Here is a 26,701-nt window from a genome sequence, read left to right as displayed (position 1 = left end):
GGGCATCCCCGCGGCGGCGCGGGCGGGCGCGCGCGGGGCGCCCGGGCTGCTCCGGCTGGCTCTCGGGCCCTGCTCCACCCTCGCCCATCTTCGCGCCGCGCCTCAGCTGTCCTCGGCCCGGCGGCGCGGCGGGCGCGGGCCCATGGCGGCGGCGGGCGGCCGAGGGAGGTCGAGGGGCAGGGCGGAACGGGACTCTGAGGCGCAGGACTCTGTGGAGGGGACCCTGAGGAGAAGACCCCGAGGACACGAAAGAAGAGGATGACGCCGAGGAGGCGACTAAGGTACCGGAGCGCACGCCACCGCCCTCGCCCCGCCCTTCACCGGCCTGACGTCAGCACGCCGCGCCGCCGGCTGGCCCCGCCCCTCGCCGGCCAGGTATAAAGGCAGACTCCGGCGCCGCAAGGCTGGCCAGTGTCGCTTACCCTCGGGTGGGAACCCGGAGGCGGGCGTGCTTGGAGGCTGCGGACCCGGGCGTGACGTCACCGACCCACGCGCGGGGCGGATGGACTGAGTGCTGCCGGCGTAAAGCGCCCCCACAACACGCAATGAACGCGATCCTGAAGGGGCGGGGGACGCGCACGTGGCACCTCCAGCAGACTCCTGCTGCGCGGAGACACCCGCCTGAGTATGGAAGGGCCTTGGAAACGCGGTCCATCCCTAGTGACCGAAGGAACGCGTGGCCAAACCCTGAGACCGTTTTTAAAATCTGTGACAAATGTTTTTTCCCCCCAGAGGCTATCCAGTGTTCGTCGCCAGTGTACTGCCAGGCCTCCCAAGCGCTGCGGCAGTCTTTGACAACTGACATCTGTTTCTCTAGATGTCACTGTCGTCAGTGGGGACACAGGGAGCCAGACAGCAACACAGGCACCTTGCAGCAGGCACAAAAGTGGAGACATGCAGATGGGAGCCCGTAAGCTGCCAGGCCCCAGGCAAGGTGCATGTAGCATTACAGGCTCCATTTAGAGCCCGTAATAAGATGCAGGGGAACGCACTGCCCCGGCTGTGTTCATAAGCAGCTTTGGCGAGAACCAAAGGAGGCTGAGCCTGCTTCCAGGCATACTGTGAGGAGCGCTGTGTTGGTTAACCGAGTCATCTGCCATGACAAAGTCCCAGGGCATGTGGCCCCAGTGTTTGTGAGACTGGCATTGGGAAAAGACGGGTGAAGGAATACCCCCAACCCAAAAACTATATTCTCAGTTTCTTGTAAGAGCTCTATGGTTTCATGAGGAAGATACTGCACTCAAAGGAAAAAAAAAATCACCTCCAGGAACTTCCCTGACGGTCCAGTGGTTAAAAATCCACCTGCCAATGCAGGGGATACGAGTTCAATCCCTGGTTCAAGAACTAAGATCACTCATGCCACGGAGCAGCTAAGCCCCTGTGCCGCAACTACAGAGCCCAGTGCTCTGGAGCCCATGAACCGCAATTACTGAGTCCTGGAGCAACAGCTACTGAAGCCCACCCTCCCTAGCTGCTGCTGCTGCTAAGTCACTTCAGTCATGTCCGACTCGGTGCAACCCCATGGACTGTAGCCTACCAGGCTCCTCTGTCCATGGGATTTTCCGGGCAGGAGTACTGGAGTGGGTTGTCATTGCCTTCTCTGACCCTCCTTAGAGCCCGTGCTCTGAAACAAGAGAAGCCATTGCAATGAGAACCCCAGGCACCGCAACTAGAGAGTAGCCCCGGCTCACCACAGCTGGAGATAGCCTACATGCAACAATGCAGAGTCGGTGCGTTGCAATCGAACTCAGCACAGCCAGAAAAAAAAAAAAAATCTCCAGTTTTGAAAAGAATCTGAAATTGGACTGATGCCTTTGGCCAGATACAGCTTTTAAAGGTAGTTATAGTGATGTGTCAACTCTTTAAATAAGGATGTTAACGTGGGGGAGGTGAAACCAAATGAGGCAAGGGCTGCACCCCCAAGGAAACAGCTCTCTTGCTGCTGTGCCAGTTCTTGAAAAATCTGCATGCCTTGGCTGGCCAATGTACCCAAACAGAAGCCCAGCATGGAGAACACACACCTTCCTGCTTGGACCACTTCAAGAGACTCTGTCCCTGAAACATTAAAGGTGACAAGTGCCTGGTCAGTCATTTGGACCTCCAGCATCCACATAGACATTTTCCATCTCTAACATTCAAGATGGACCAGCTGGAGGGAAGCACCCCTGCTGCCGTTTTTACCTGCTCCCCCATGCCCACCCCATGCACATTTTAATTTAGCCGTGTAACAGGTACACAGAAGAGGAAGGGAGAGGGTGGGGTGGGTGCAGCTCACATCTGTTGGCATTTAGGTCTGAGTGACTGTCTGTGAAAACCTCCCTCTATGAGTCCTTCTTTTTGAAAGGTACCTGGGATAAACACTTATCTTTTGGAACTCTCAAGCAAATGGGTCTCCTTAATCCCTCGTCACTGGTGACGTTTGACCTATGAAGAAAGATGGGAAAAAGAAGACCAGCAGGGTGACTCAGCAGATTCCTAGCACGGAACTGTTGACAGGGGAGCAAAGGGAAAGTAGGTCAGGAAGCCTCAGTAGAAGAATGCACAGGTCTCCCCTGGGGAAGGGCCTCTCCACTGCCTGGGTGAGAGCTGGCCACTGACAGCAAGGGGGTAGGGGGATGACAGGCAAGGCTAAATCTGATCACAAATATTCTCTTATTTAATGCACACCTCAAAAAAAAAAAAAACGAAAACACAAAAATTTACAGTGGACAGTACATATGTTTCTCCCATTTTTGCTAGTCTGATAAACTTAAAATGGCATCTCATCTTGTCTTATTTGAATTTAGCTGAATGGTGGAGCATTTCTTGCTATGTTTAGTGACCAACTGCTGCTGCTGCTAAGTCGCTTCAGTCGCTGCTGTGCGACCCCATAGATGGCAGCCCACCAGGCTCTGCCGTCCCTGGGATTCTCCAGGCAAGAACACTGGAGTGGGTTGCCATTTCCTCCTCCAATGCATGAAAGTGAAAAGTGAAAGTGAAGTCGCTCAGTCATGTCAGACTCTTAGCGACCTCATGGACTGCAGCCTACCAGGCTCCTCCGTCCATGGGATTTTCCAGCTAAGAGTATTGGAGTGGAGTGCCATTGCCTTCTCTGACTGACCAACTAGGGTCTGTGAACTGCCCACTTGTAGCACTTGCCTGTTTTTCTTTGGGGTTCTCTTTTTCTTTAGGGAAATCTCTCATCAGTTTTTGATACTGCAAATATCTTCTCCCTGCTTGTGACTCCTTTGTGATCTCTGTTGGAGAAGATTAGACATAAATCTTTAATTTTTAGTAGTCAAACCCATTATTTTTATCCTTGGTGACTTTGCTAATAATAAAGAAAAGATTGACTTTTCTATAGTTGGTGCCAGTTGTCTGTACAGAAATCTTACAACTAGATCCCGAAGTGACACCAGATACAAAAAATAATTAGAGAAATCAAAGACATAAAAGTGGATAGTGAGGGAATCACCGGGCAATCCAGTGGTCAAGACTTACCTCTGCCAAGGGTGCAGGTTCAAACCCTGGTCGGGGAACTAAGATTCTGCTGGCCACAAGGTGTGGTCAGAAAAAATGAAAAATAAAAACTTTAAAAGCTTTAGAACACTTTGAAAAATATCTTTATTATCTTGGAGCAGGAACGTTTCTTACGTAAGAGTAAAAACTACAAACAAAGAGAATGATTTGAAGTTAAATACATTAAACTTTAAACTTTCCAAAAGTAAAGGAACACAAATCAGATTGAGCAGGGCTGGGGGAAAGGGAAATTAGTTGGAGTGAAGGAACTGTTTCATACCTTGGTTCTATAACTGAAAGTGTTTGTCAAAATTCACAGAACTGTACACTACAAAGAATGAATTTTACTGTATGTAAAGTATGCTGCTGCTGCTAAGTCGCTTCAGTCGTGTCCGACTCCGTGCCACCCCATAGACAGCAGCCCATCAGGCTCCCCCGTCCCTGGATTCTCCAGGCAAGAACACTGGAGTGGGTTGCCATTTCCTTCTCCAATGCATGAAAGTGAAAAGTGAAAGTGAAATCGCTCAGTCGTGTCCGACTGTTAGCGACCCCATGGACTGCATACCTTAGTAAAAATTAATTTTGAAAACTTCGCTTTCTGTTTGACGCAAGACACGTCATAGATTGGTGTCTTAGTCTGCTCATGGTGCTATGACCAAATGCCATATACTGAGTGGTTAAAAAACACATTTAGTTTTCACAATTCTGTAGTCTGGGAAGTCTGAGATCATGATGCCAGTGTTACCCTAAAACAATTAAAAAGCTGGCTATTTTACCAGCAAAAATGGGTTTATTCTGAAGCAGCAAAGATTTATAATTCGAGACATGCAAATATGGCCAGCAAAGGCGAGGAACCGCTTTTATAGAGGAGAAGTCGGGGGTGGGGTTGGAAGAGGCTGTTGTAAACAAAGTGTCCATTGGAAGAAACTGGGAGTTCAGAGTGCAGCGGCTTTTCTCTGGCTGAGCTGTGACAAGCTCTCATTGGCTGGACTGTTCTTGAACGAAGAGAAATTGTTGCTTCCTGCTGCTGGGTAGTATAACTGCTGCTGCTGCTGCTGCTAAGTCGCTTCAGTCGTGTCCAACTCTGTGCGACCCCATAGACGGCAGTCCATCAGGCTCCCCCTCCCTGGGATTCTCCAGGCAAGAACACTGGAGTGGGTTGCCATTTCCTTCTCCAATGCATGAAAGTGAAGAGTGAAAGTGAAGTCGCTCAGTCGTGTCCTACTCTTAGCGACCCCATGGACTGCAGCCTACCAGGCTCCTCCGTCCATGGGATTTTCCAGGCAAGAGTACTGGAGTAGGGTGCCATTGCCTTCTCCGGGGTAGTATAACAGTGGCAAATATTGGGATCTGTGCAGTTGAGTAGTATGTGCCTGAAAGCGCCCCCTTCTGGCAGCCTGACTCTATTTTCATGGAGCTCCCAAGTTTAGGAGGAGGAATCCCAAGGTCAAGGGGAAGCATCTAAGCTGGCTAGGGGTGACGCCAGTGCCCCAGGGAGGCCTGGGGGTGGCCCTGGTGATGCCAGCAGGAGAGGGCAGAGGTCTATTCCAGAGGAAGAAGGGACCTGCTGCAGACCCGTGATGGGGTCACAGCAAGGAGGACCAGGGCCACCAAACAGCCTGTCCCCCAGCACCACCAGAAAGGGTTCTAAATTCGGCTGTGGCCCACATTTCTGCCGCCTGTCCCACCTTCTCCCACAGAAAAGGCTGGCCTCGGCCTTCCGGCCTGAGCCACCATCCTGGCTGGGTAATCTGGGGTGAGGGGCAGAGAGAGGCAAGGGGCTTTCCAGGCTGGAGGAGAGGCTTTGCAGGCACCCGGCGTGTTTGTCCTCTTGATTGTGGTTCAAGGACGTAGACGGTCAGAGCTCACCAAACTCTGCTTGTCACTTGTGCACGATCTGTCAAATGCTGATTATACCTCAATCAAGCTGCAAACAAAAACTGCTGGCCAGATATTTTCAATCTGTGATTTTGAAAACGACATAAGTATTTTGCATGGGGTAAGCACACCGAGAACAGGGTCAACTTAGATCTAGATCACATCCACCCTCCACGGCTCCTGCAGCCGGGGGTGCAGTCCACACTTGTGTTTACTGATATTTATTCAGGGGGGAAGGGTTTTTTCTCACTTTCAAATTTAGTAAAGTACATTTCTTAGAGTAAAAATAGACCATGAGTTTGTAAGTCACAATTTAACTCCTCCTGAGGCAGCCGAGGTTTGGATGCTTTCCTTATCTTAGCGTCTCACTCTGCAGTTCCTGTGACGACAGGCATCTCCAGTCCTCGAGGTGCCCACATCCACACCCTCCGAGCCTCCCCTGCAGCCAGGATCCCAACCTGTGCCCGGGGAGGGGCGCCGAGGACCAGACTCAGAGGTTCGTACGCAGATCCAGGACTTCCTGTCTTAGCCTCAGGCCATGGTTTCCAGAGGTAAAGATCTGATTCTTGCCACTCTCCTCCCTTGGGGTAAAAATTGTCCAAATTACACATGATGGTGGAAGAGTTAAAAGTTAACTCTGTAGATTTCTGACATTCCTTATTCCTTCTTCAGCAGACTTCTGTCAGTGCTGTCTTTGGCAAGATGCTCTGATGTACACATGCGATGAGGTGCCCCCCCAGATACTCCAAAATCTGGAGATAAAGTTATCCTCTGGGACTTCAATTAATGAACTCCATGCCCTGTCCATAGGGTCGCAAAGAGTCGGACACGACTGAAGCAACTTAGCACATGCTGATAACATGTCACCTAGGAAGTAAATAAGTGACTAAGGAGTCTGAAAAGCCTCTGTTTGCTGACAGAGTAAAGTAGGTCTGATCCCAGAGACCTGAACCAGAATGCAGAGGTAAATATGAAATCCAGGGAAGAAGCTGGTTCCCCAAGACACCTAGGACAGAAGAGTCGAGTCGGATGGAAAAGTGAGCAGGGAGCCTCTGCCCTCTCCGGCTGGGTCTCGGGTTTTGCCAGCAAGGGGACCCAAGGCTCATGCAGTCACACACACACACACACACACACACACTCAGCACACTGGTCTGCACATTGGTCTCTAGTGATTGTGTCCGATGTGAGTCAGGACCCACGTGGGATGCCTGCTCACATGCATTTTCTAGAAGTGCTAGGAGCTGCCAGGTTCATATGATGCAATCAACCCTTGTGTGTGTGTGTGTGTGTGTGTTAGTTGCTCAATCATGTCTGACTCTTTTCAACCCCATGGACTGTAGCCCGCCAGGCTTCTCTGTCCATGGAATTCTCCAGGCAAGAATATTGCAGTGGAAAAAAAAAATATTGCAGTGGGTAGTCATTCCCTTCTCCAGGGGATCTTCCCGACCCAGGGATCGAACCCAGGTCTCCTATATTGCAGGCGGATTCTTTACCAGCTGAGCCCCCAAGGGAAGCCTGAAATCAACCCTTGGCCTCCTTTATTGAGCAAGAGCCAGACCCTGACCCGAACTGGGACCCATGTCTGACCAAAGGAACGCTGGCTCTCTCTGCAGGGGGTTGGGTTACAGCTTGCACACAGGGAGCCTGACGAAGAGCAGATGGGCAGCGAGGGGAGGGGGGGTTCACAGGGCAGGTGGAGGTGGGAGAAGGAAGACCCCCAATCCCCAGCTGCATCCCCAAGCTCTAGAGCATCCCCCACCCCAGGAGTCTGGGAAGGTCCCAGGATCTCCCCCTCCTTCCCCTCTAGCATCCAGCAGAGACTGGCCCAAGTGCCCAGAGGGAAATGCCCGAGGGAGCCCACACCCTCTCTGCAGTCTGAGAAGCCCCCACCCCAGAGGGCCCCTTGGCCCTGCCCAAGAGGACACAGCTGCCCAGCTGCAGCATGACTGGGCCACAGGGCTGAGTCTGGGGCGAGCAGGATGCCTGCCTGGACACGCAGCCCCGAGTGAGGGCTTGACCACTGCAAGGTGAGCTGGGTCTGACCACACAAGAACTCTGCCCAGGGCTCAGCGTCTCCCCCTGCATCACTCAGCAAGGCCACGTCTCTGGCTGAGAGGAAATTCAGGAGGGCCAGTCATGCTCACGCTGGCCCCCAGCCAGGGCGCCAGGCAAAGGGCTGTGTGCACGGTGGGCGGACCGCATCCGGTAAGGTCAGCCTCAGCCTCTCAAGTCTCCTCCTGCATCAGGTGGCCTGGCCCTGGCCGGTCCCACAGGGCCCTCTGGGCCACCAGAGACCAGTGGGGAGGACGCCACCCAGGGACCCAGAGCCAGCACTGCACAGCCTCCAGTCCTTTCGAGGTGACCCAAGACAAAACACGGGCAAGCCAGTGTGGTACCAGGTTACCATGGCAACAGGAGGAGTGGGTTGGGAAACTCCCCAAGACTATGCTTATTTAAGGCAATTTTGAGGTTCACTGTGCGATGCCTTGGGAACACCCAGCATGACTCCACACAAGGGTGAACAAATTGGGGTCATTCATATATTCACTCAACAGAGTGTGCAGCGTGGAGCAGGGCCTGGAAGGCTGAACCCCGGCAGTGGGCAGCCTCTGCTGTGGCTTGAAGTGTTTATGTACGATACAAGCTCACCCCATGGCAGGTGGAGTCGGAGTGGGCGGGGCCTATAAACCAGCTTCCACAGCTGAGATTCATGCATGAGAAATGAGCCTTCGTTTCAGTGAACCTTTCAAAGAGAATTTTAGAGATTGTTAAAGAAGGGGACAGTCTAGTTCCCTGCCAATTGCCACCGAGTTCAAGTGCCACTGCTGGGTCCCGTGTTGGCCGGTTACCATGTACACCTGGCCCTCCTGGCCAGCCCGTCCAGAGCCCAGCCAGCAAGCGACAGGTGCCAGGCATGCCTGTGACTGAGCGCCCCACAGCCATCCTGGACCTGCGGGACGACAGCAGGGGCTGGCAGACTAACTGAACAGCGAGGTCGATTTCTTTATCTTTTCAAGTGGGCTTTTTTTTAAAAGTTATTTAGCAGTTTATTTATTCCTGGCTGCGCTGGGCCTTCATTGCTGCATGTGGGCTTTCTCTAGTTGTGACATGCAGGCTTCTCTGTGTGGTGGCTTCTCTTGTTGCGGAGCGCGGGCCCTAGGGGGAGCCAGCTTCAATAGCTGCAGCACGTGGGGCTTGTGCCCGCCAGTGTGTGGGATCTTCCCGGGCCAGGGATTGAACCTGTGTTCCTGCACTGGCAGGTGGATTCTTAACCACTGGACCTCAGGACAGTCTGCGAGGCCAATTTCTTACAGGTGAGCTGACAACCACAGGCAGATGATGAAGACTGGGGGACAGACCTCACGGTGTGTGCAACCGTGCTGAATAACTTTGGGTCCACTGGATGGGGCCGATGGACGCCCAGGAGGCTGGTCACCTGGTATTTCTGGAAAAGTCGCGTTGATTCAGTACCTGGAGGACCTGCCCTCAGCAGTGGCAGCACAGGAAAGGGCAAGTCCCTCACCCTCTGCCCTGGACCGTCGAGCCCTGATGCTTGGTCCTTCGGGCTCAGACTGAATCACGCCATCTGCTTTCCCGGGGCTCCAGCTCGCAGTCGGCAGATCATGGGACTTCTCAGCCCCCACAGTCACATGAGCCAGTCCCTATAATAAGTCTCCTCCTGTGGATCTATATATATCCCGCTAGCTGCCTTTCTCTGGAGAACCCTGACTAGCAGTAATGAGAGGCTCATTCTCACTCTCAGAACCCGCCTGCCACTCTCGTCCTCCAGGAGCTGAGCCGCCGCGCCCCAGGCCCTCGGATATGGCTGGCGGAACAGCCTCCCTGGGCCTTCTCCATCTCCTCGGGGACAGCAGACCCCAACTCTCAGGCACGAGGGGTCTGTGGCTGCCTCGCCAGGGCACCTGCCTTCTCGCCATGGCAAGCGCCCACTTGCCTTGCTTGTGGACCTCCTGGCCTCGGTTTAAGCGGCAAGCAAGACCCCTCTGCCCACTGGGTTCCCTGCCCCTGCACTGCAAGGGTAGGAAGGAACTCAGGTGGGTGCGGGTGCCTGGGGCAGAAGGCTCAAGCCCAGAGCGAGTGGCAGCACCAGGACCAGCCTCGGAGGACACCTCTCCCAACCGGGAGCCAACAGCCTCCCCTTGCTTCTAGGCTCCCTTCATCTGCGGGCGGGGGGGTGGCGGGGCGCGCGCTTCAGGCATTAGGCAAAGCATCTTGTAAACTCTTCACAGGAAAAAAACAAAAAGGAGACACACTGCTGCCTCTCAATGCCCAGCTCACCAGTCCGGGTGTCCTCTTTCTCCTTCTAGAAATATCGTGAAGTCCACTGAATATATAATTTTATAGTAAGACGTTTATTTTTTAAGGAAATGCATTTTCTGGCAAAACTCTAGAACCTGTGCTTATGCAAATGGATGATATGGGAGGCGGTGCGGAGGAGGGCAGTTAGCCACCTGTCCGGCCAGAGGGCAGACCAACAGCTCTAAGGATGCTGAAGTTTTTAACAGCACAGAAAGCAAGCCCAGGATCCTAGTGGCCCCCTTAGGGCTTGGCCTGAATGGGTGTCACTGGGGAACAACTGAGAGTCCAGAGATCCCCCTCCCCCGGGCCTAAGGGAGGGTGACAATGGGGCCAGGCCTCCTGGAGGGTCCAGACAGTGAGCCTCTGATGACCAAGGACTAAGTCCTCTCCAGGGCAGGTGGGAGCACCCCGACTTGCGCCGGCAGAGGTCCTGTCTGCAGCCCACGCACCCAGGGGAGAGGACGCAGGACACAGGCCTGGGGGCTGTGCTCAGACACACTCCTCCAGCCTTCCCGGTCTGGCATTTCTGTCAAGCCAAGGTCTCAAAGTGGGAGAGCAGAAGATGGCCTGAAACATCTTCTTTTCTCCACCCAGGCCGCGGGAGCAACCTGGAGGCACCCACTGGACACAGGCAGGAGAGAAAGACCAGCCTGGGTGGGGGCTGGGCAGGCAGGGCAGCGCTGGCCCTGGGTTGGGCCGGGGCGGGGCCTGGGCAGGCGCTGGAGCACAGGTCGCCCGAGAGCGTATGGGCAGGTCCCTGCCTGGTCACTGCCCCCGCTTCCCTGCGTACAGACAAGGCCATGGGGAGGGCGCGTGGGCGCAACACGGCTCCTAGAGGAAGGTCTCTCTTCAGATGCCCGGCTGGGACTGCTGGGTCTGGCGCTCAGGCTGGGCAGGCGGGCGGGTGGCAGGTCTGCGGTCTGAGAGTGGGCTGTGGACCAGTCCCCTGCAGCGCGCTGTCCACTGTCTGTCAGAAGCATCAGCAGACACCAGGTCACTGGGGCACCAAGGGACGCCAGGCTGGCCCCCTACAAGCCCTGGGGGAGTGAGTGGCAGGCTGGGCGACAGCGGGCCACCAGACCTGTGTGTCTCCTGAAGCGGACACGGTGGCCCCCCCGCCTCCTACCTGCCCTCCCCCAGTGCTCTCCACCCCAGCGACTGGGGGGCCTGCCCAGCACCCAAGCCCTCCTGCTGCTTGGGGCCTTGCTGCCTCCTCCCCTGCTCCCACCCGCCACCCTGCTCTGTGTGTCTGGAGGACTGAGAACACATCTTATTGTTCAGATGCTAAGTCACGTCCGACTCTACGACCCCTTGGACTGCAGCACTCTAGGCTCCTCTGTCCTTCGCTGTCTCCTGGAGTTTGCTCAGACTCCTGTCTGCTGACTGTCTGCCAGCCACTACACCACAGAGCCGACTAGCACCACTTCTCCTACAACCAGGCCCACCTGAGACCAGGGGTCCCTCCGGAAGCCGGCGCCAACCACAGCTTCGGGGGGAGACCGAACACTGTGAGCCCTGGGTGTTCTTTCACCGTGACCACCTCCGACGGGATAGCAGCCAGTCCAAGTCCTGTCTCTGCCTTGTGATGGGGACCCAGGAGGCAGGGGCTGGGCCCTCCCAGCACCCCCACCACGCCCTGTGTGCCCACAAGACCATCCAGGCCTCGCCCCATAAGTGGAGCCAGGGAGCCCGGGGTGCTCGAGAGCGCATCTAGAAATATACATGAGCGACTGAGGGGCAAGGCGTCAGGCCCAGCACAGTGACCCCTGGCCACAAGGTGGCTCTCTGGGAAGGGGGCCAAGGACACGGGTGACTGTGACGGTGGGAGCGGGGCATCACCTAAAGCTTAGCAGAGGGTGAGAAATCTGCCAGCGACTGGACGTCATTAGGGAACGTTAGCCAGGCACCCCCGTCAACCACCAGCAGGGCCCCCGTCACGAAGGACGCCAGGGGGCTGGCCAGGAAGAGGGCGCTGTGGGCAATTTCCGTCTTGTTCCCCAGCCTCTGCAGGGGGCTGGCCAGGACCTTCGCCCTCAGGCCGGCCTGCGGGGCACCTGGGAGAGAGGAAAAGGTTCAGGCAAGTCCCAGGACCCGGGGGCCACTACGTTCCTTTGCCAGCCTCCCCTGAGTCGCATCCGGTAACGCTGGGGACACCGGCAGTGTTGTCCTGGGCCGGGCCCAGTAACCCCACTGTGGAGCCAGCACAAGGCCTGTCCCTGCTCGCGGCCAAGGCTCTGGAGGCTTCAGCGGGGCCCTTTGTGTGCGGCTCACAAGGCCAGCAGCTCCTGGGCTCTAGCTCTAGGGGCAGCTGCCCAAGTCCGGCCCCTAGCCCCGTGCAGGGCTGCGCGAACTGTCCCCAGGCTGGGGATGGACTCTGCCCACCCGGGGAGCCATGAGCGCTTGTCTCTAATCCCAGGCCTATCCAGCCAGGTGGGAGGAGCACCCCTGGAGGTACTGTGGGGCCTGTGCCCGGGGGAGCATCCGCTGGGCTAGCCATACCCAGACGCCGCAACCCCTCAGTGCCACTGATAGGGCCAGGGGCAAGACTGTTGATGCGGATGTTCTGAGGGCCCCACTCCACAGCCAGGTGCCGCGTCATCGCATCTGCAGGGGAGGCAGGCTGTGTGAGGGAGAAGCAGGGCTGCCCGGCCTTCAGGGTGTCCCGGAAGTGGTGCGGGGGCAGCTTCACTGGGACACTGCCGGCCTCTGGGGACGGGGAGGAACCCAGGCGGGCAGACCGGGGGGGTGCCTGTACCCACGGCCGCCTTGGCAGAGCCTGCATGCACTTGGAGCACCTGCCCCCGGGCGCCCAGGGTTGCAGTGATGTTCACAATCACCCCTCCATGGTCCTGCAACACACAAGGCGGGCAGTGAGCGCGCGGCCAGGACCGGGAGGCCCCGGCCTCGGGACACTCACCCGGAAGAACTTCTCGTAGAGCACGCGAGACACGTTGAAGGTGCCCAAGGCGTCGATGTCCATCACAGTCTTGAAGGCGTTGGAGGACAAGGCGCTGGCCGGGCACAAGAAGTTCCCGGCTGCACCTGCAGGCGGAAGGAGACAGCGGTCAAAGCATCTGCATCCTCAGGGTGGTCCCGGCCGGCCAGGGAGGGAACCTCAGCTTTCGGACAAACTCTTGAATGAGGGGCAGAGCAGGTGTTATGGGTTGGATCACGTGCTTCAAAAAGATACACTCTTCAGTGTATCCCATCACCTGATGCCTGTCACGGCTTGAGTGTCCAGTGGTGTCCAACCCTTTGTAATCCCACCAGGTTTCTCTGTCCATGCGATTCCCCAGGCAAGAACACTGGAGCAGGTGGCCATTTCCTTCTCCAGGAGATCTTCCCAACCCAGAGATCGAAACCACATCTCCTGTGTCTCCTGAGTTGGTAAGCAGGTTCTTTAGCCACTGCACCAACTGCGAAGCCCAGTGCAGGTAAACTTAACTTTATGTGGAAACATGGTCTTTGCAGATGTCATCAAAATAAGATGAGATGCAAACATCTCTTCATTCCACAAGAGAAAACTATGACGATCAGAAACTTTCAGTGGAGAAAAAAAAAAAAGTTGTAAGAGGAACACATCCTTCCGATAACCAGTGTAAAATACTGCAGGGTTTTGACCAAGGGTTGGAGTGTAAGAAGGTGGACTCAATTTCAGTGTCGCTCTAATAAGCATGAGGTTCAAAATCTTGGAGCCAAAGGAAAGGAAATCGAATCATAGCGCAAAGCTTGGTGGTTTATTGAATAACATTTAAATAATCATAATGTAAATGCTGTTCATGGTTTTCATCTTTTTTAAGAGAATGTTTAATTACGGTTACACAGTTGAGTGCCAATATTATCAGCCTTGATGGTGTAAAAGTGCAATTTACAAGGTAGGATGGCAGGGCGGGTGCCTGGAAAAGTAATGGTGTCTTTTAAAGTGGGAATTTAATAGGTATAGTCTGTTGTTGATGGGGGAAGAGGTCATTTTATTTTACTTAAAGAGTAATGATAAAGTTGCTAAAATATAACCATATAAAAGAGAGAAGAAAGGAGAACAGCATGAGGTCAAACAAGAAATGCCTAAAGGAGATAGTTAAGGTGGAATGTCTCAGAAAGGAAAACAGATACATTATCATGTGTTTATAAATACAGGGTCCAGAGGTTTTCAGGTTTGAGAGAGTCTGGAGACGCATTAGGCGTCTGCATATTCTTTTCTAATTAAGGAAGCAAAATTGAGGCAATTATGAGCCACAGGAAAAATAAAAGTTTTCAGAAACTACACTGCATTAACTCAACTGTGAATAATGTTAGTCATCATATAAAGTCAGTCATATTTATGTAAACACTGAATACAAATAATAACAAATTATTAGGTAATCCTAGGAGAATTGGGGAGAAGGCAATGGCAACCCACTCCAGTACTCTCGCCTGGAAAATCCCATGGACGGAGGAGCTTGGTAGGCTGCAGTCCATGGGGTTGCTAGGAGTCAGATAGGACTGAGCGACTTCACTTTCACTTTTCACTTTCCTGCATTGGAGAAGGAAATGGCAACCCACTCCAGTGTTCTTGCCTGGAGAATCCCAGGGATGGGGGAGCCTGGTGGGCTGCCATCTATGGGGTCGCACAGAGTCGGACATGACTGAAGCGACTTAGCAGCAGCAGCAGCAGGAGAATTGGAAAGGAGTGTATATGTAATGGAGAATACATCAAGATCTGATACAGAAATGTCGGTTTAAAAAAAAAGCAGTATAACTTGTCACTTAGAAGTACAGTAACAAATAGCTGAAGAGTTAAAATTGGTAGTCTCTGGTGAATGAAAATCAGGGATGGGCAGAGAAGAAGTGGAGAATTGCTGTTTTTTACTACTGGTATAACAGTAACAGTGTTTTTTTCTTAACCCTGTGTGTACGCGTATATCAGACAAACCTCTGTTAAAATACAAACTAATTTTGTGGTCCAGACGAACCCAAGAGTCTGCATAAATCCCTGTTTTTTCAAACCTATTAAGTGAGAGTAAACATATCCAATGGACAGATCAGTCTGAGAGTAAAAAATAAGCCTGTCTTAGTGCTTGATATATACACAATAAAAGTATTTGTTTTTACAGAAAAAAAATAAAAAGATAAGATGAGATGATATTGAATAGGGTAGCCTAAACCCAAGGACTGCTGTCCTTAAAGGGGACACAGCTGTGTACAGAGGGACGGAGCAGAGGCTGGAGGAATGCAGCCAGGAGCCAAGGGATGCCAGGCAGCAGCCCCAGGAGCCACAAGCCGGGCCCCGGACAGACTCTCCCGAGCCTCCTGGGGGAATGCGGCCCACCACACCTCGCTCTCACATCTCTGGCCTCCAGACTGTGAGAGAATGTGTTCTTGCTGTTTGAAGCTGCCCAGCTGATGACTTTTCAGTGGCAGGAAAATAATACACTAATTTTAGGTTTTTTAATTTAATTTTTACTAGAGTATTTTGTCATGCTGTAAGGTTTTAAAGGAAATTCCAGCAGAAACGAACCTGAATGTAAAGTAGAGACTATAGTTAACAGTCGTAACAAATGCAAGGTATTCATAGTAGACACTATGTGGTTCTGTGTGGCAGGAGTGTGGTATGAGTAGTTGTTTATACTATCTGCTCAATTAGTCTGTGAATCTAAAACTGTACTAAAACAGGGGCTTTCCTGGTGGTCCAATGATTAAGGATCCACCTTGCAACACAGGGGACGCAGGTTCAATCCCTAGTCCCACAGGCCTCGGGGCAACTAAGCCTTCAAGCTCCAACTACTGAGCTTGAGCACCACCATCAAGATCTGATACAGTCAAATAAATAAGTATTGAAAAATAAAACTATACTAAAACAATAATGTGTCTTCCCTTTTCCTTAACCAGGAGCTTCAGGACATGAGAGTGACCCTTCTCTGTGATTCAGCCTAGTTCTTGGGGCATCCTCCTGAGCCATGGCTACATGGACCCAGGAGGGGCACAGCTGGGCTGAGACAGTGGCCTGCAGCCAGGACAGTTCCAGGGCTTCCAAACAGGAAGGTCTGGTATTGCAGACCCATCAGAAGCCCCCAGTCATGCTCAACAGGACTCACAGTTGATGAGAATGTCGATCTTCCCGAACTCCTTCAGGGCCTGCTCTACAGCTGCCGTGATGGCCAGGGGAGCTCGGACGTCCAGAGACAGAGGGAGGCATCTCTGGCTGGTGGCAGCAGCCAGCTTTCTCGCAGCCTAGGAAGCCAGACAGGAAGAGAGATGGGCAGCAGCCTGCTGGCCTCGCCTGGAGGCACAGCCCTTCAGGATCCAATGAGGATGATGAGCCAGGTTCTGCCAGGGACCTGGGGTCTGCAGCTGAAACCCACCCCAGGGAGGCACAGCTGCCAAGCAGCCCTCTCCAGGGCCACAACCCTTGGTGGACGCTAAGACATCCTGTACCCTCTCCCCTCTCATCACCCTCCAGGCCACAGGTCAACAGCAGCTCCAGCTGATGTCCAGTCCCTGTGCTGAGACCAGCTGTGGCAGGGGAGATATGTTCCCCCCTCAAGAACCTGCTGAGCCCAGAGATCTCTGCTGGGGCCACAGTACCACCCAACAGAAGGGTCACTTCACAGGACCCGATAATTAGATTCTGTAAAAATACGAGAGTATCCCTGGAGACCACTTCCATTGAAGCTCCATATTTGGGAGACAGGTTGGTTTTGGTGTGATCACCCTCTGGACCTCAGGACCTTCCAGGCCTAGGCTCCTGGCCCCCAAAGTCACCCAGGGACAGCTAGGCACAGGAGAGCCCGCTCACCATCGATACTCTGGGAAGACTTCTGCTGGCGATGACTGTGTGGCAGCCGTGCCTGCAAAGGCAGAGACCAGGAGTGAGGCAGCAAGGCGCAAGGGACACACCCAGCAGGGCTCCTGCCCAGCAATCTAAGGGGCCCCCTCCCCCAAGGGTCTCTCAGGCTTAAACATCAGCCCTGGGCTGAAGGCACAGCTGGCAGAGGACCCACGGGCCTATGTGGGGCTGAGTGACTGTGGCAGGACCCCTTTCAAATGTTCTCTGATGGACCTGGAACTAGAGGGGTTCCCACCACTGACCGGCATTTTGCCCAGGATCCCAGGCCCCCTCCCAAGGAGGAGGAGACAGCAAGATGGGGCATGGAGCACACAAAGCAATGCTTACTTACCGCATGAAAATCTCAGCAATCCGGAACCCAATTCCAGAGCCACCACCTGTGATGAAAGCCACCTTGTCCCTGAGAGAAAAAACAGAGACTCTTTACAGAGGCCCCTGTTCAGACTTCCTTGATGGTCCACTGGCTGGGACTCCATGCTCCCAATGCAGGGGGCACAGGAGCCACCCCTGCTCAGGAAACTAGACCCCATATGCTGCAACTAAGATCCAGTGCAGCTAAATAAATAAAAAATAAAAAGAGTAAGGGACTGCTGTTGAATGGGGATAGGGAAGGTGCTCTTCCACTGATCCTCTGCCCTGGGCACTTGGGTCAAATTTGAGAAATGCCACTTTTGAAGGCCGGCATTCCTCAGCTTTCTGAATCTTTGGGAAGAATGATTTCAACCTAGAAGTCTCTATGCAGAAAGCTATCAATGAGAAATGTTTTCAAAACATTTCTCCAGCCACCCTCTAAATGGATAGGATAGCAGATTCCTGGAGAAAGAGAAACAAGCAGGCTTTTCTTGACATAAGAGAAGCCATTTGGGGCCTATGCCATTCTGTGATCTAAGCCTGGACACAGTGCTGTCCTGGACAGGTCTCAGAAGAATACAGAAACTAACAACTGTCATCAGGCAAGAGAAGTAACAATGGCCAAGATACGAATCATATACTGGTTGTAAAGTCTCCCAATTCTGTTTTGATGGTAAAGATCAGCCTGAAGTGCTCAATCACCTGACCAACTGGAACCTCTGAGATGATGATAGTGACTTTTTCTGACACTAGTGACTTTAACGAACTAACGATTGGACTTCATCAACCACCCAAACCCCTTCTTAAGATGCTTGCACTCTTAGCTTAAAACCTCCCCAAATTTGCTGTTCGGAGAGACAGCTATGGGGAAAATCTTCAGTGTTCTCCTTACTTGCTGCTAGTAATAATTAATCCTTCCTCCTCCTGACCCTTGCTCTGTGTTTTTTGACACTCGTCCCCACCTCCCCATCGATAAACAGGACATGCTCACGCAGGACAAAGATTGGAACACCAGTACTTGCATCGCTGGGATACCCGAACATCTGGACAGCCTGGACACCAGGCTTGGGGTCCTCACACATCCCAGGAAAACCTCAGTCCCCCGCTGCGCACACCGCAGGCGCCCCCGCCCCTTGCCCGGCTCCCTGGGGCGCCCCAGATGCGACGCTCACCGGAGCAAGTCCGGATGGAAGAGGTGGCGGTACTCCGGGAGACAGTCGTCCTCGCTGACGTCGGCTGGTGGTTGGGCCATGGCGCTCAGAGCGCGCCTGGGTGGCAAAAGCAGAGACCCGCCGGGACACCAGAACCCTAACCTCGACTTCTAAGGACAGGAGGCTCTCTAGGACACGGACGCCCCGCCCCTCGTCCCTCGCTCCTCCCAGGACGCCCCGCCCCTCGGCCCCTCGCTCTTCCCTCCCAGGGTGCCTTGCCCCTCGGCCCCTCGCTCCCCTCTCCCAGGATGCCCCGCCCCTCATAACCTCGCTCCTCCCAGGATGCCCCGCCCACCCCGGTCCTCACGCTCCCAGAGTGCCCCGCCCCCACGACAGTCTCTACTCCCACGAAGCCCCGTCCACTCAGTCCTCAATCTTCCCAGGAAGCTCCGCCCCCGCGACCCACACCATTCCCAGGATGCCCGCCCCCTTCCCTTCCCCAGCCTCTCCATGAACGTCCCGCCCACAGGGCCCCGCGGCCTGCTGGGACTGGAAGTCAGTCTGCACGCCGCGGCGGACGCAGGCGCAGTGCAGCGGGCCGGTTCCCGTGGCGGAGGCAGGGTGAACGCGAATCAAAACTCAGCTTTTTGGACTCCTTTTCACAAGATTGGGCGTCACTGCTGGATTGGGGGCCAGCCGGACACAGGGAACATTTGGTTCCCGGGCTGAGGTGGAGCTCACGGGCCGAGGCGGGGCCTCTCGGCTTCCCTCACCGCTTTGGGCCTTGCTGTGCATTTAAAACACTTCTTCGGACTCGCCTAGCATTTAAATATCTTCTCTTCCCGGGTGCTTCTCTACCCTGTTGCAAAGAGGGAAGGAGACTAGAGCCTAGGAAAATCACGGGAAACTAGGAAGGCCTTTTCCTCGCATGGCCAGCCCCAGGATCAGCTTCAAACATGACCCTTTCATGGCCAGTTAAAGGTCAGACCCTTCAACCGCGCCCTCAAGTGGAGGCACAGGGAGAAACCTGAGCGGGGAACCCAAGGCCAGCGTCTCAAAGACGTCATAAAGCAGGGAGAGGACCAGTCGGTCTCAGCAGGTGTAATGATATGCAGTATCCAGTACCTGTGACAAGTGCCTAGGGACACACCTGAAGACCGGGTGTGAGGAGAGATATGCAGTGTCAATGTGGCCACCAGCCTTTCTGCCTTCGGGGCGCCTTCAGCTCCCTGCCTACCCCTTCCTGCTGCTGTTCACAACTGCCTAGGGCTCCTCCTTGAGGGACAGCACAAGCTCTGTGGCTCAGCTTGGAGCTCCCAGATTACAGGCTGGAGGCTTCTGGACCTCTGCCTATCTCATACATTCAACAAAGTTCTTGATCTCCTGGTATGTGAGATGGTAAGCTTCATTTCTACTTTCAAGCTGCTTACAACTTTGCATAAGGCCTCATTCCCACCTCAGAGATGGCAGGGGCCATAATGAGCACTCCACTCCCACACACAGCACAGTGAATTTTAATGTCCCCACTTTGGGGAAAGGACGGTCACACTACCAGCTTTTGGACCCCAAAGCTTGTCTGGCACTTTGGTTCAGAAAGGACTTGGTCCAGTCCCTTGCTGGCTTACTAAAAGGCACATAAAGTTTGTGGCTCAACCATTCTGGGGCAGGAGTGGGGCAGAAGGTGGACAGGGAGGTGGTCTGGGACAGATGCGCAGAGCGTGGGTGTGAGCTCAAGTTCTTATTGACAGAGGTAGCTGGTCCTGAGTGGATGCTGGGGTGACCGCAGGCGCCTGCGTGCTCAGGCTGCATAGATGCTGCTGAGGTGGCCTTCATCTGCCCAGTCCACCAGCTCACTGCTCTGGAACCACAGCTGGATCTCTCTCTGGGCCCCCTCCACGGAATCGCTGGCATGGATGACATTCCTGTGCCAAGTGGCAGAGGTAGGGCACAGGCTTCAGCATGCACCTCAGGGGTCCTAGGCACAGTCTGCCGATCCCCGACTGTCTAGGGGAGTAGGTGGGTGATGGTGCAGAGGGGCAAGGAAGAACAGAGGAGCTGGAAAACTGGGTTCCAGCCTGACCTCAGCATCTGTCCCAGGCCAACCCCTGGGGTGTCTGGAGGTAAAGTCAGGTGACAGACCGTGATGGCAGAGCATAGACACAACACAGGGAATGCTTTATCATCTCCCGTGTACATCAAAAGGTTTTTGAAAAATACTGCACTAGCCAACGTCAGGTTTGACATGCTACCATCAAGTTTTCTGGCTTCACTCTCCCCTGAGCAAGACACCCAGGCCTGGTAGATCTGCCTTGGGCACAGGCTGCCACCCTGAGCCCCTAGGGCACTGGGCCTCAGTTCCAAGTGGCTGAGTGTGTTACCTGCTGACGTGGGTGCTGAAGTCTCCCCGGATGGTGCCAGGGGCAGCCTTGGCGGAGTTGGTGTGGCCTATCATGGCCCTCGAGGTGCAGACCACATTGGGGCCTTCCCAGACCTGCAGCAGAGAGATAGAGGAGGTGGGGAGAGGCGGGGGTCACCCAGGGCTCAACCCAAGGCCCTCCACCCTCCCACCACCACGGCCCCGCCATACCATGGCCACCACGGGGCCGGAACTCATGTAGCTGATGAGGGCTGGGTAGAAGGGCTTCCTCTGCAGATCATGGTAGTGCTCAGCAAGGATCCTCTCTGGGGCCTGGTGCATTGAGGGAATGTGTGAGAGGAAGCCCCACTGGGCACCAGGGCAGTGGTTGTGGCGTCCTGACCTCAGGGCCCTCGGCAGACGACACTGACAAGGCCTGGTGCTCCAGCTACAGGAGCACAGGGCAGGCACTTCCCGCCCCTCCCCTTCTACTGCCAGCACAAGGAGGCTGTCCTGATGCAGGGCTGAAAACAGCCCCCACCCCAGTCCCCTCAGTGACACCCACAGGCCGAAAGCCCTGGTACCTGCAGCATCTTCATCCCCACCAGCTTGAAGCCCCTCCTCTCAAAGCGCTGGATCACGTCCCCAACTAGCCGCCGCTGTACCCCGTCTGGCTTCACCGCAACCAGCGTCCGCTCTCGGGTCCAGGAGGGTCCTCCTGTAGAAGAGGGGGGCTCGGGGCTGCCACGGCCTCACCTTTCATGTCTCCTGGACCTGGGTTCCCTGCCAGGACCCAGGTGTCCCCTAGACTGCAGAGTTTGCCTCAACCAGAGCAGTCCTGGAGGGGAAAAGTATGGTGCCCACAGCCAGGACTGTCCAGCACGGTGGGCCCCTGGGGACTTCAGCCTGTCACAGGGGGCATGGCCCCACCCAGGCAGGCAGTGGGAGAAGCTGCCCATGATGGAGCTGGTGCCCCTGAGATGCCACACTGGAAAGAAAGTACAAGTCCTGATGTTCACTGCCGTACTTCGGGGAGCCAGCGTAGACACTGTCTGCACCACCAAACTGCCACATCAGGAGGGACCCAGCGTCCATTTTCTGGGTCTGAGGTGAAATAACGGCAGGGACCAGGGAGAGTGAAAAGCACTTTCCCACCAGGTGGGTCACAGGGAGAGAGAGGGACCTGGGGATTGAGAAAGGGGGAGGGGTCCCTGTCTGCAGCCAGGGAGACAGGAGGGCTCCTCCCCGACACCTTCCTTGGCCAGGCTGCTGTTGGGGTTTCAAGGCAGGAAGGACACTTGAAACCTAGTGTCCTAAAGTCAACACTGCCCCAGCCCTCCTCCTCCGGGGGTGACGCTGCCAGAGAGACCCCCAGTGTCATCACCCTCCTACCGCCTAACACTTCCAGAGTTAGGCTGACCCTTGGCATTGGGTCTAGGGTCAAGTGTACTCTGGAAAAGGGCCCAGACCCTGGATTGGTGGCTAAGTCCTGCAGAGAGGGAGGAGAAAACTGGAGAAGAGATGAGCTGCCAGGTCCAGAAGAGCCAGTGTCCCTGGGGGCATCTGCATCTGCCTTCCCAGCCCCAGGAGGGCTTGAGGAGCAGGCATCAGGTGCCCACCATGTACCTTCAATGCCTTGCACTGCAGGAAGGCCCCCACCCTTATTCGTTCCCCCAAAGCCCAGTCCCTAGGGGCCCTGCTGTCCAGCCTGGCCTACTGCCAGCTGGCTCCTGCCTCGGAAGATGGCAATTTACCCTTGCCAGCATTGGAACGCCAGGACTCTGGAAGCGCCCGAGGGCCAGCTGCTAGGGCGGATGACCGCCCCCCCCCCATACCTTCAAGGCTCCAGGCAGGGATATGCCGGGAGGAAAGACGCCTCAGGATAGGAGTGTTCGTTTGCTGAGAATGACCCCACGCAGGAGCCCTGGGCCCGCTGGGATCCCAGCCAGCACAAAGCCGGCTTCTGGTTTCCTCCTGCTCAGGAGCCCTCGGACCCCCTTGCCACGAGCAAGGTGAGGTGAGTGGGGCCGTGGGGGCCTGGCTGGGAGTGAGCGGTGACGGCGGCGGTGAGCGCTGGAGCCCCGCGGGGCAGGAACCCCAGGGGCGCGACTCTCCAGCCCGCTTGCTCCGGGGCCTTCGGCCCCCGCGCCGAGGCCGCACGTGCGTCAGCAAAGGCCGGCGGCCCCTCGATCCGCCCCACCCCGCACGTGGCCGCCAGGCGGGCGGACTCACCCGAGCAGGAGCGCGCGAGCAGGCTGGGGCCCAGGGCCCGCGCGCCGCACAGCAGCCCCCGCAGCCCCGCGAGCCTGGAGAGGCCGCGCATGACTCCCAGCCGCCGGCGCCGGCTGAGCGCGCAGGGAAGAGGGTCCTGGGAAGAGGGGGAGGGGCGGAGGGAGGGGGAGGCGAGAGAGGAAGAAACCGGGGGAAAGGGTGGAAGGAGGGAGGCGGGAGGAGGCCGCAGGGGTGGAGGGAGAGAGGGAGGCGGGTTGGGGGGAGGGGAGGGAGGGGAAGGAGTCGAGGGAGGGCAAGCGGCCCCAGGCTTCTGCGCCAGGGCTCCTCCCCCTCCCCCCCTGTACCCCGCCCCGCACCTCCCCCCAGACGCTGTTTCACTCGAGTGGACTTAGGAAGTGTCTAATGTCAATTTCTGTTAAAATCAGAAGAAAAAAAGAATAATGGTGATGAACCCAGCACGGATCGTGTTCGTCGTCTTGGCCTGCACCCCTGTCCTGGAAGCAGGGCCGGCTTCTGGGCTGAGGGGTTGCGGGGGCGCGGATGCTCCCACCTGGGTCTGGGTCTCCCTCTGAAATGATACCCTGAGCTGGGAGGATGGACCTGCATGGTCAGGCAAGGTTCGGCAGGGCATCCAAGCATTTGGATGGGGAAAAATCCCACCTTTATTCTCAACTGGCCTGGAAAGGGAGGAATTTAGCTTCATTGAAACACCTTGCGATGCTTGTGACTTGATCATAAACAGAAATCACAGATATTCTCATTTATAGTACAGTTCAGGTTAAAAGGTGGCAGCTTACTATTTGAACTTTGAGATCCACGGGATCTAACGTAATGAGTTTTTTAAAAAACATACGTACTTTAAATTTTGTTTTTTAAGCTGTGATATTTGTTTATTTGATCACACCACGCTTTGTGTGGAATCTTAGTTTCTACCCCAGGGATTAAACCTAGGCGTCTGGTATTGAAAGTACAGAGTCTCAACCACTGGACTGCCGGGGAAGTCCCCATATATATTTCTGTGTGTTGTGGATGGAGTTTTTTTCTTAGTTTCATTTTCAATTATTGATTCCAAGAGTGTAAAAGTACAGTTGAGTTTTGTACGTAGATCTTGTACCCAGAAACTTTGCTGAACTCATTTATTAGTTCTAATAGTTGCTTACCGGATTCTTCAGGATTTTGTATATGCAAGGTTCCCCAATTTAGATGCCTTTTGTTTCATTTTAGTAATGAATTGCTCTGGCTGGAAACTCTGGAGGGGAGAAACATGGTGACCACAGCCAGGATCTCCAGTAAAACACTGAATACAAGAGACCCGCTTTTTCCACTGTCTTAACATGGGACATGATTGTTTTGAAATCCTTTTTCTTTCTTAGTACGGACACTTACAGCTATACATTTCCTTCTAAACAGTGTATTAACTGTATTCCATTTGGTTTTGTATGTCCTCATTTTCTTTCATCTGAGTATTTTCTTTAATATTTACTTTTATTTTTTTTTTATTTGGCTGTGCTGGCTCTTAGCTGTGGCATGCGGGATCTTTAGCTGCAGCGTGTGGAATCTAGTTTCCTGACCAGGGATTGAACCCAGGGCCCCTACATTGGGAGTGCAGAGTCTTAGTCTTTGGACCACCAGGGAAGTCCCTCTTTCTTTTTTTTTAATTGATTGATTTCTTACTGTGTTGGGTTTTAGTTGCACACTTGTGACCCTTGTTGTGGGCTTCTCTCTAGTTGTGGCATGGGCTCCAGACCCCATGGGTTCTGTCATTTGCAGCACACGGGCTTAGTTCCCCTCTGGCTGTGGGATCTTAGTTCCCTGAACAGGGATTCAACCCACATACCCTGCATTGCAAGGTGGATTTTTTGTTTTTTGTTTTTTTTCTGCACTGGGTCTTCATTGCTGCCTGCAGGCTTTCTCTTGTTTTTCGGTCAGGAAGTTGTGTTAACTCTTTGCAACCCTATGGACTGCAGCACGCCAGGCTCCTCTCTCCACTATCTCCTGGAGTTTGCTCAGATTCATGTCCATTAAGTCAGTGATGCTATCTAACCATCTCATCCTCTGCTGCCCCCTTCTCCTTTTGCCTTCAATCTTTCCCAGAATCAGGGTCTTTTCCACTGAGTCAGCTCTTCACATGAGGTGGCCTGAAACTTCCTTAGCACTCAGCCTTCTTTATGGTCCAACTCTCACACCCATACATGACTACTGGAAAAACTGTAGCTTTGACTATACGGACTCTGTTGGCAGAGTGATATCTCTGCTTTTTAATATAATGTCTAGGTTTGTCATAGTTTTCCTTCCAAGAAGCAAGCATCTTTTAATTTCATGGCTGCAGTCACCGTATGCAGTGGTTTTGGAGCCCAAGAGAATAAAATTTGTCACTGCTTTCACTTTCACCCTTCTGTTTGCCATGAAGTTATGGTCCCAGATTCCATTATTTTAGTTTCTTTAATGTTGTGTTTTAAGCCAACTTTTTCACTCTCCTCTTTCACCCTAATCAAGAGGCTCTTTAGTTCCTCCTTGCTTTCTTCCATTAGACTGGTATCAGCAGCGTATCTGAGGTTGTTGATGTTTCTCCCAGTTTTCTGTAGCTGCAGCAGATAGGGGCCCCTCTTTGTTGTGGTAACAGGTTCTAGGTCTTGGGCTCGGTAGTTGTGGCCCATGGGCTTAGTTACTCTGCGGCATGTGGGATCATCCTAGACCGGCAGTTGAACCTGTGTCTCGCTTGCCTTGAAGTCCCTTACAGTACTGTCTGATTTCCCTTTTGATTTCGTATACTCTAAAAACTGCAAATCAGGACTTCCCTGGTGGTCCAGTGGTTAAGAATCCACCTGCCCTGTCAATGCAGGGGACACAGATTCAACCCCTGGTGCAGGAAGGTTCCATATGCTGCCGGGCAGCTAAGCCCATGAGCCACATCTCAGAGTGTGCGCCCTAGAGCCCGCACTCTGCAACAGGGGAAACCACTGCACTGCAGTGAACATAGACTCCTGGTTGCCAGGGCTTAGGAGCTGGAAAGGATGAAGAGTCAGAGCACAGAGGATTTTCAAGGCAATGAGACCACCCTGAATGACGCTATAATGATAGATACATGTCATTACTCTATGTGTGTGTTCGTCACTCAGTCGTGTCTGACTCTTTGTGACTCTATGGACTGTAGCCCACCAGGCTACTCTGTTCCAGGGATTCTCCAGGCAAGAATATGGGAGTGGGTTGCCATTCCCTTCTCCAGGGGATCTTCCTGACCCAGGGATTGAACTCCTGCATTGTGGGCAGATTCTTTATTTGTCATTTGTCCAGACCTGCCAGAAGTGCACCACCAAGACGGAAGCCTAATGTAACCGTGGACTGTGGGTGACTCATGGTGTAGATTCATCAGCTGTAGCTGCCGTACCACATGGTCTGGTGGGGATGCTGATGGTGGGGGAGGTTGTGCATGTTTGGGAGCAAGGGGTATTTGCAAACTGTACATTCTGCTTAATTTTGCTGTGAATCTAAAACTTCTCAGAAATAAGATCTGTTAAATACCCACACACAAGGACTTCCTTGATGCTCCAGTGACTGAGACTACATGCCCCCAGGGCAGAGAGCATGAGTTCATTCCCTGATCAGGGACTTAGATCCCACATGCTGCAACTAAGGGTTCACATGCTACAGTAAAGACTGAAGATCCTGCGTGCTGCAACTAAGACCTGGCACAGCCAAAATAAATAAAATAAAATTTTTTTTAAAGTACACACACACACACATACACACACACACACATAGACCATGAAGAAAGAAAAAGACAAGTCACAGGACAGGAAAGAATGTTTCCGTCGCCTAAAAACCATGCAAATCTAGGGTTCCATGACCAGAGATCAGTGAGTAAAAGACCAATGACCCAAGAAGCACAGCAAATACTTGAAGATTCATTTCTCCAAAGAGCAATTCCAGACACCCAGTAAACAGTGCAAAAGTGATCAGCCTCAGGAGTAATCAGAGAAACGCAAATGAAGATGGCACAAATCTCCAAGTCTGAAAATTCCAAATATTTAGTGATAGTGTAGCCCATTGAGAAGGCAATGGCACCCCACTCCAGTACTCTTGCCTGGA

The 26,701-nt window shown here is 53.9% G+C and overlaps 2 protein-coding genes across 4 annotated transcripts; both read right to left on the bottom strand.

The window, feature by feature from the left end:
• Positions 1-9,728: 9,728 nt before the first annotated feature.
• On the bottom strand, positions 9,729-18,291 carry DECR2 (2,4-dienoyl-CoA reductase 2). Of its 3 annotated transcripts, none has more exons than XM_040229411.1 (9): positions 18,046-18,291; positions 16,854-16,922; positions 16,472-16,523; positions 15,771-15,906; positions 12,614-12,738; positions 12,452-12,545; positions 12,196-12,300; positions 10,383-10,663; positions 9,729-10,346 (listed from the first exon to the last, which is right to left on the bottom strand). In XM_040229411.1, exons 1-9 carry the CDS (start codon positions 18,123-18,125, stop codon positions 10,239-10,241), a joined length of 1,050 nt encoding a protein of 349 aa, XP_040085345.1. In that variant the 5' UTR covers positions 18,126-18,291; the 3' UTR covers positions 9,729-10,238. The 3 variants fall into 3 exon arrangements, with proteins under 3 accessions (XP_040085345.1, XP_040085353.1, XP_040085362.1); XM_040229419.1 differs by lacking the exon at positions 9,729-10,346 and adding an exon at positions 11,536-11,750; XM_040229428.1 differs by lacking the exon at positions 9,729-10,346 and having other exon boundaries at positions 10,388-11,750.
• Positions 18,292-19,520: 1,229 nt separating this feature from the next.
• On the bottom strand, positions 19,521-22,833 carry NME4 (NME/NM23 nucleoside diphosphate kinase 4). Its single transcript, XM_040229400.1, has 5 exons — positions 22,613-22,833; positions 20,965-21,098; positions 20,612-20,713; positions 20,403-20,515; positions 19,521-19,946 (listed from the first exon to the last, which is right to left on the bottom strand). The coding sequence occupies exons 1-5, from the start codon at positions 22,701-22,703 to the stop codon at positions 19,823-19,825; spliced, it is 564 nt and encodes a 187-aa protein (XP_040085334.1). The 5' UTR covers positions 22,704-22,833; the 3' UTR covers positions 19,521-19,822.
• Between the last annotated feature and the right edge of the window lie 3,868 nt (positions 22,834-26,701).

This window comes from Oryx dammah, unplaced genomic scaffold, assembly GCF_014754425.2.
Source record: "Oryx dammah isolate SB20612 unplaced genomic scaffold, SCBI_Odam_1.1 HiC_scaffold_2, whole genome shotgun sequence".
Taxonomy (NCBI): Eukaryota; Metazoa; Chordata; class Mammalia; order Artiodactyla; family Bovidae; genus Oryx; species Oryx dammah.
This window is presented reverse-complemented; position numbering and strand designations above follow the sequence as displayed.

What these genes read in the sequence shown, in the direction of transcription:
- DECR2 (XM_040229411.1), bottom strand. Translation starts at nt 18,125, where the DNA reads ATGGCCCAACCACCAGCCGACGTCAGCGAGGACGACTGTCTCCCGGAG. An exon ending in TTCCATCCGGACTTGCTCCG is followed by an intron (nt 16,923 to 18,045) that starts GTGAGCGTCGCA and finishes TTTTTCTCTCAG; the next exon opens with GGACAAGGTGGCTTTCATCA. An exon ending in TGAGGGGTTGCGGCGTCTGG is followed by an intron (nt 10,664 to 12,195) that starts GTATGGCTAGCC and finishes TGCTTCTGACAG; the next exon opens with ACAGTGGACAGCGCGCTGCA.
- NME4 (XM_040229400.1), bottom strand. Translation starts at nt 22,703, where the DNA reads ATGCGCGGCCTCTCCAGGCTCGCGGGGCTGCGGGGGCTGCTGTGCGGC. An exon ending in GCTCGCGCGCTCCTGCTCGG is followed by an intron (nt 21,099 to 22,612) that starts GTGAGTCCGCCC and finishes CCTCTTCTACAG; the next exon opens with GAGGACCCTCCTGGACCCGA. An exon ending in CCGGCCCCGTGGTGGCCATG is followed by an intron (nt 20,516 to 20,611) that starts GTATGGCGGGGC and finishes TCTCTGCTGCAG; the next exon opens with GTCTGGGAAGGCCCCAATGT.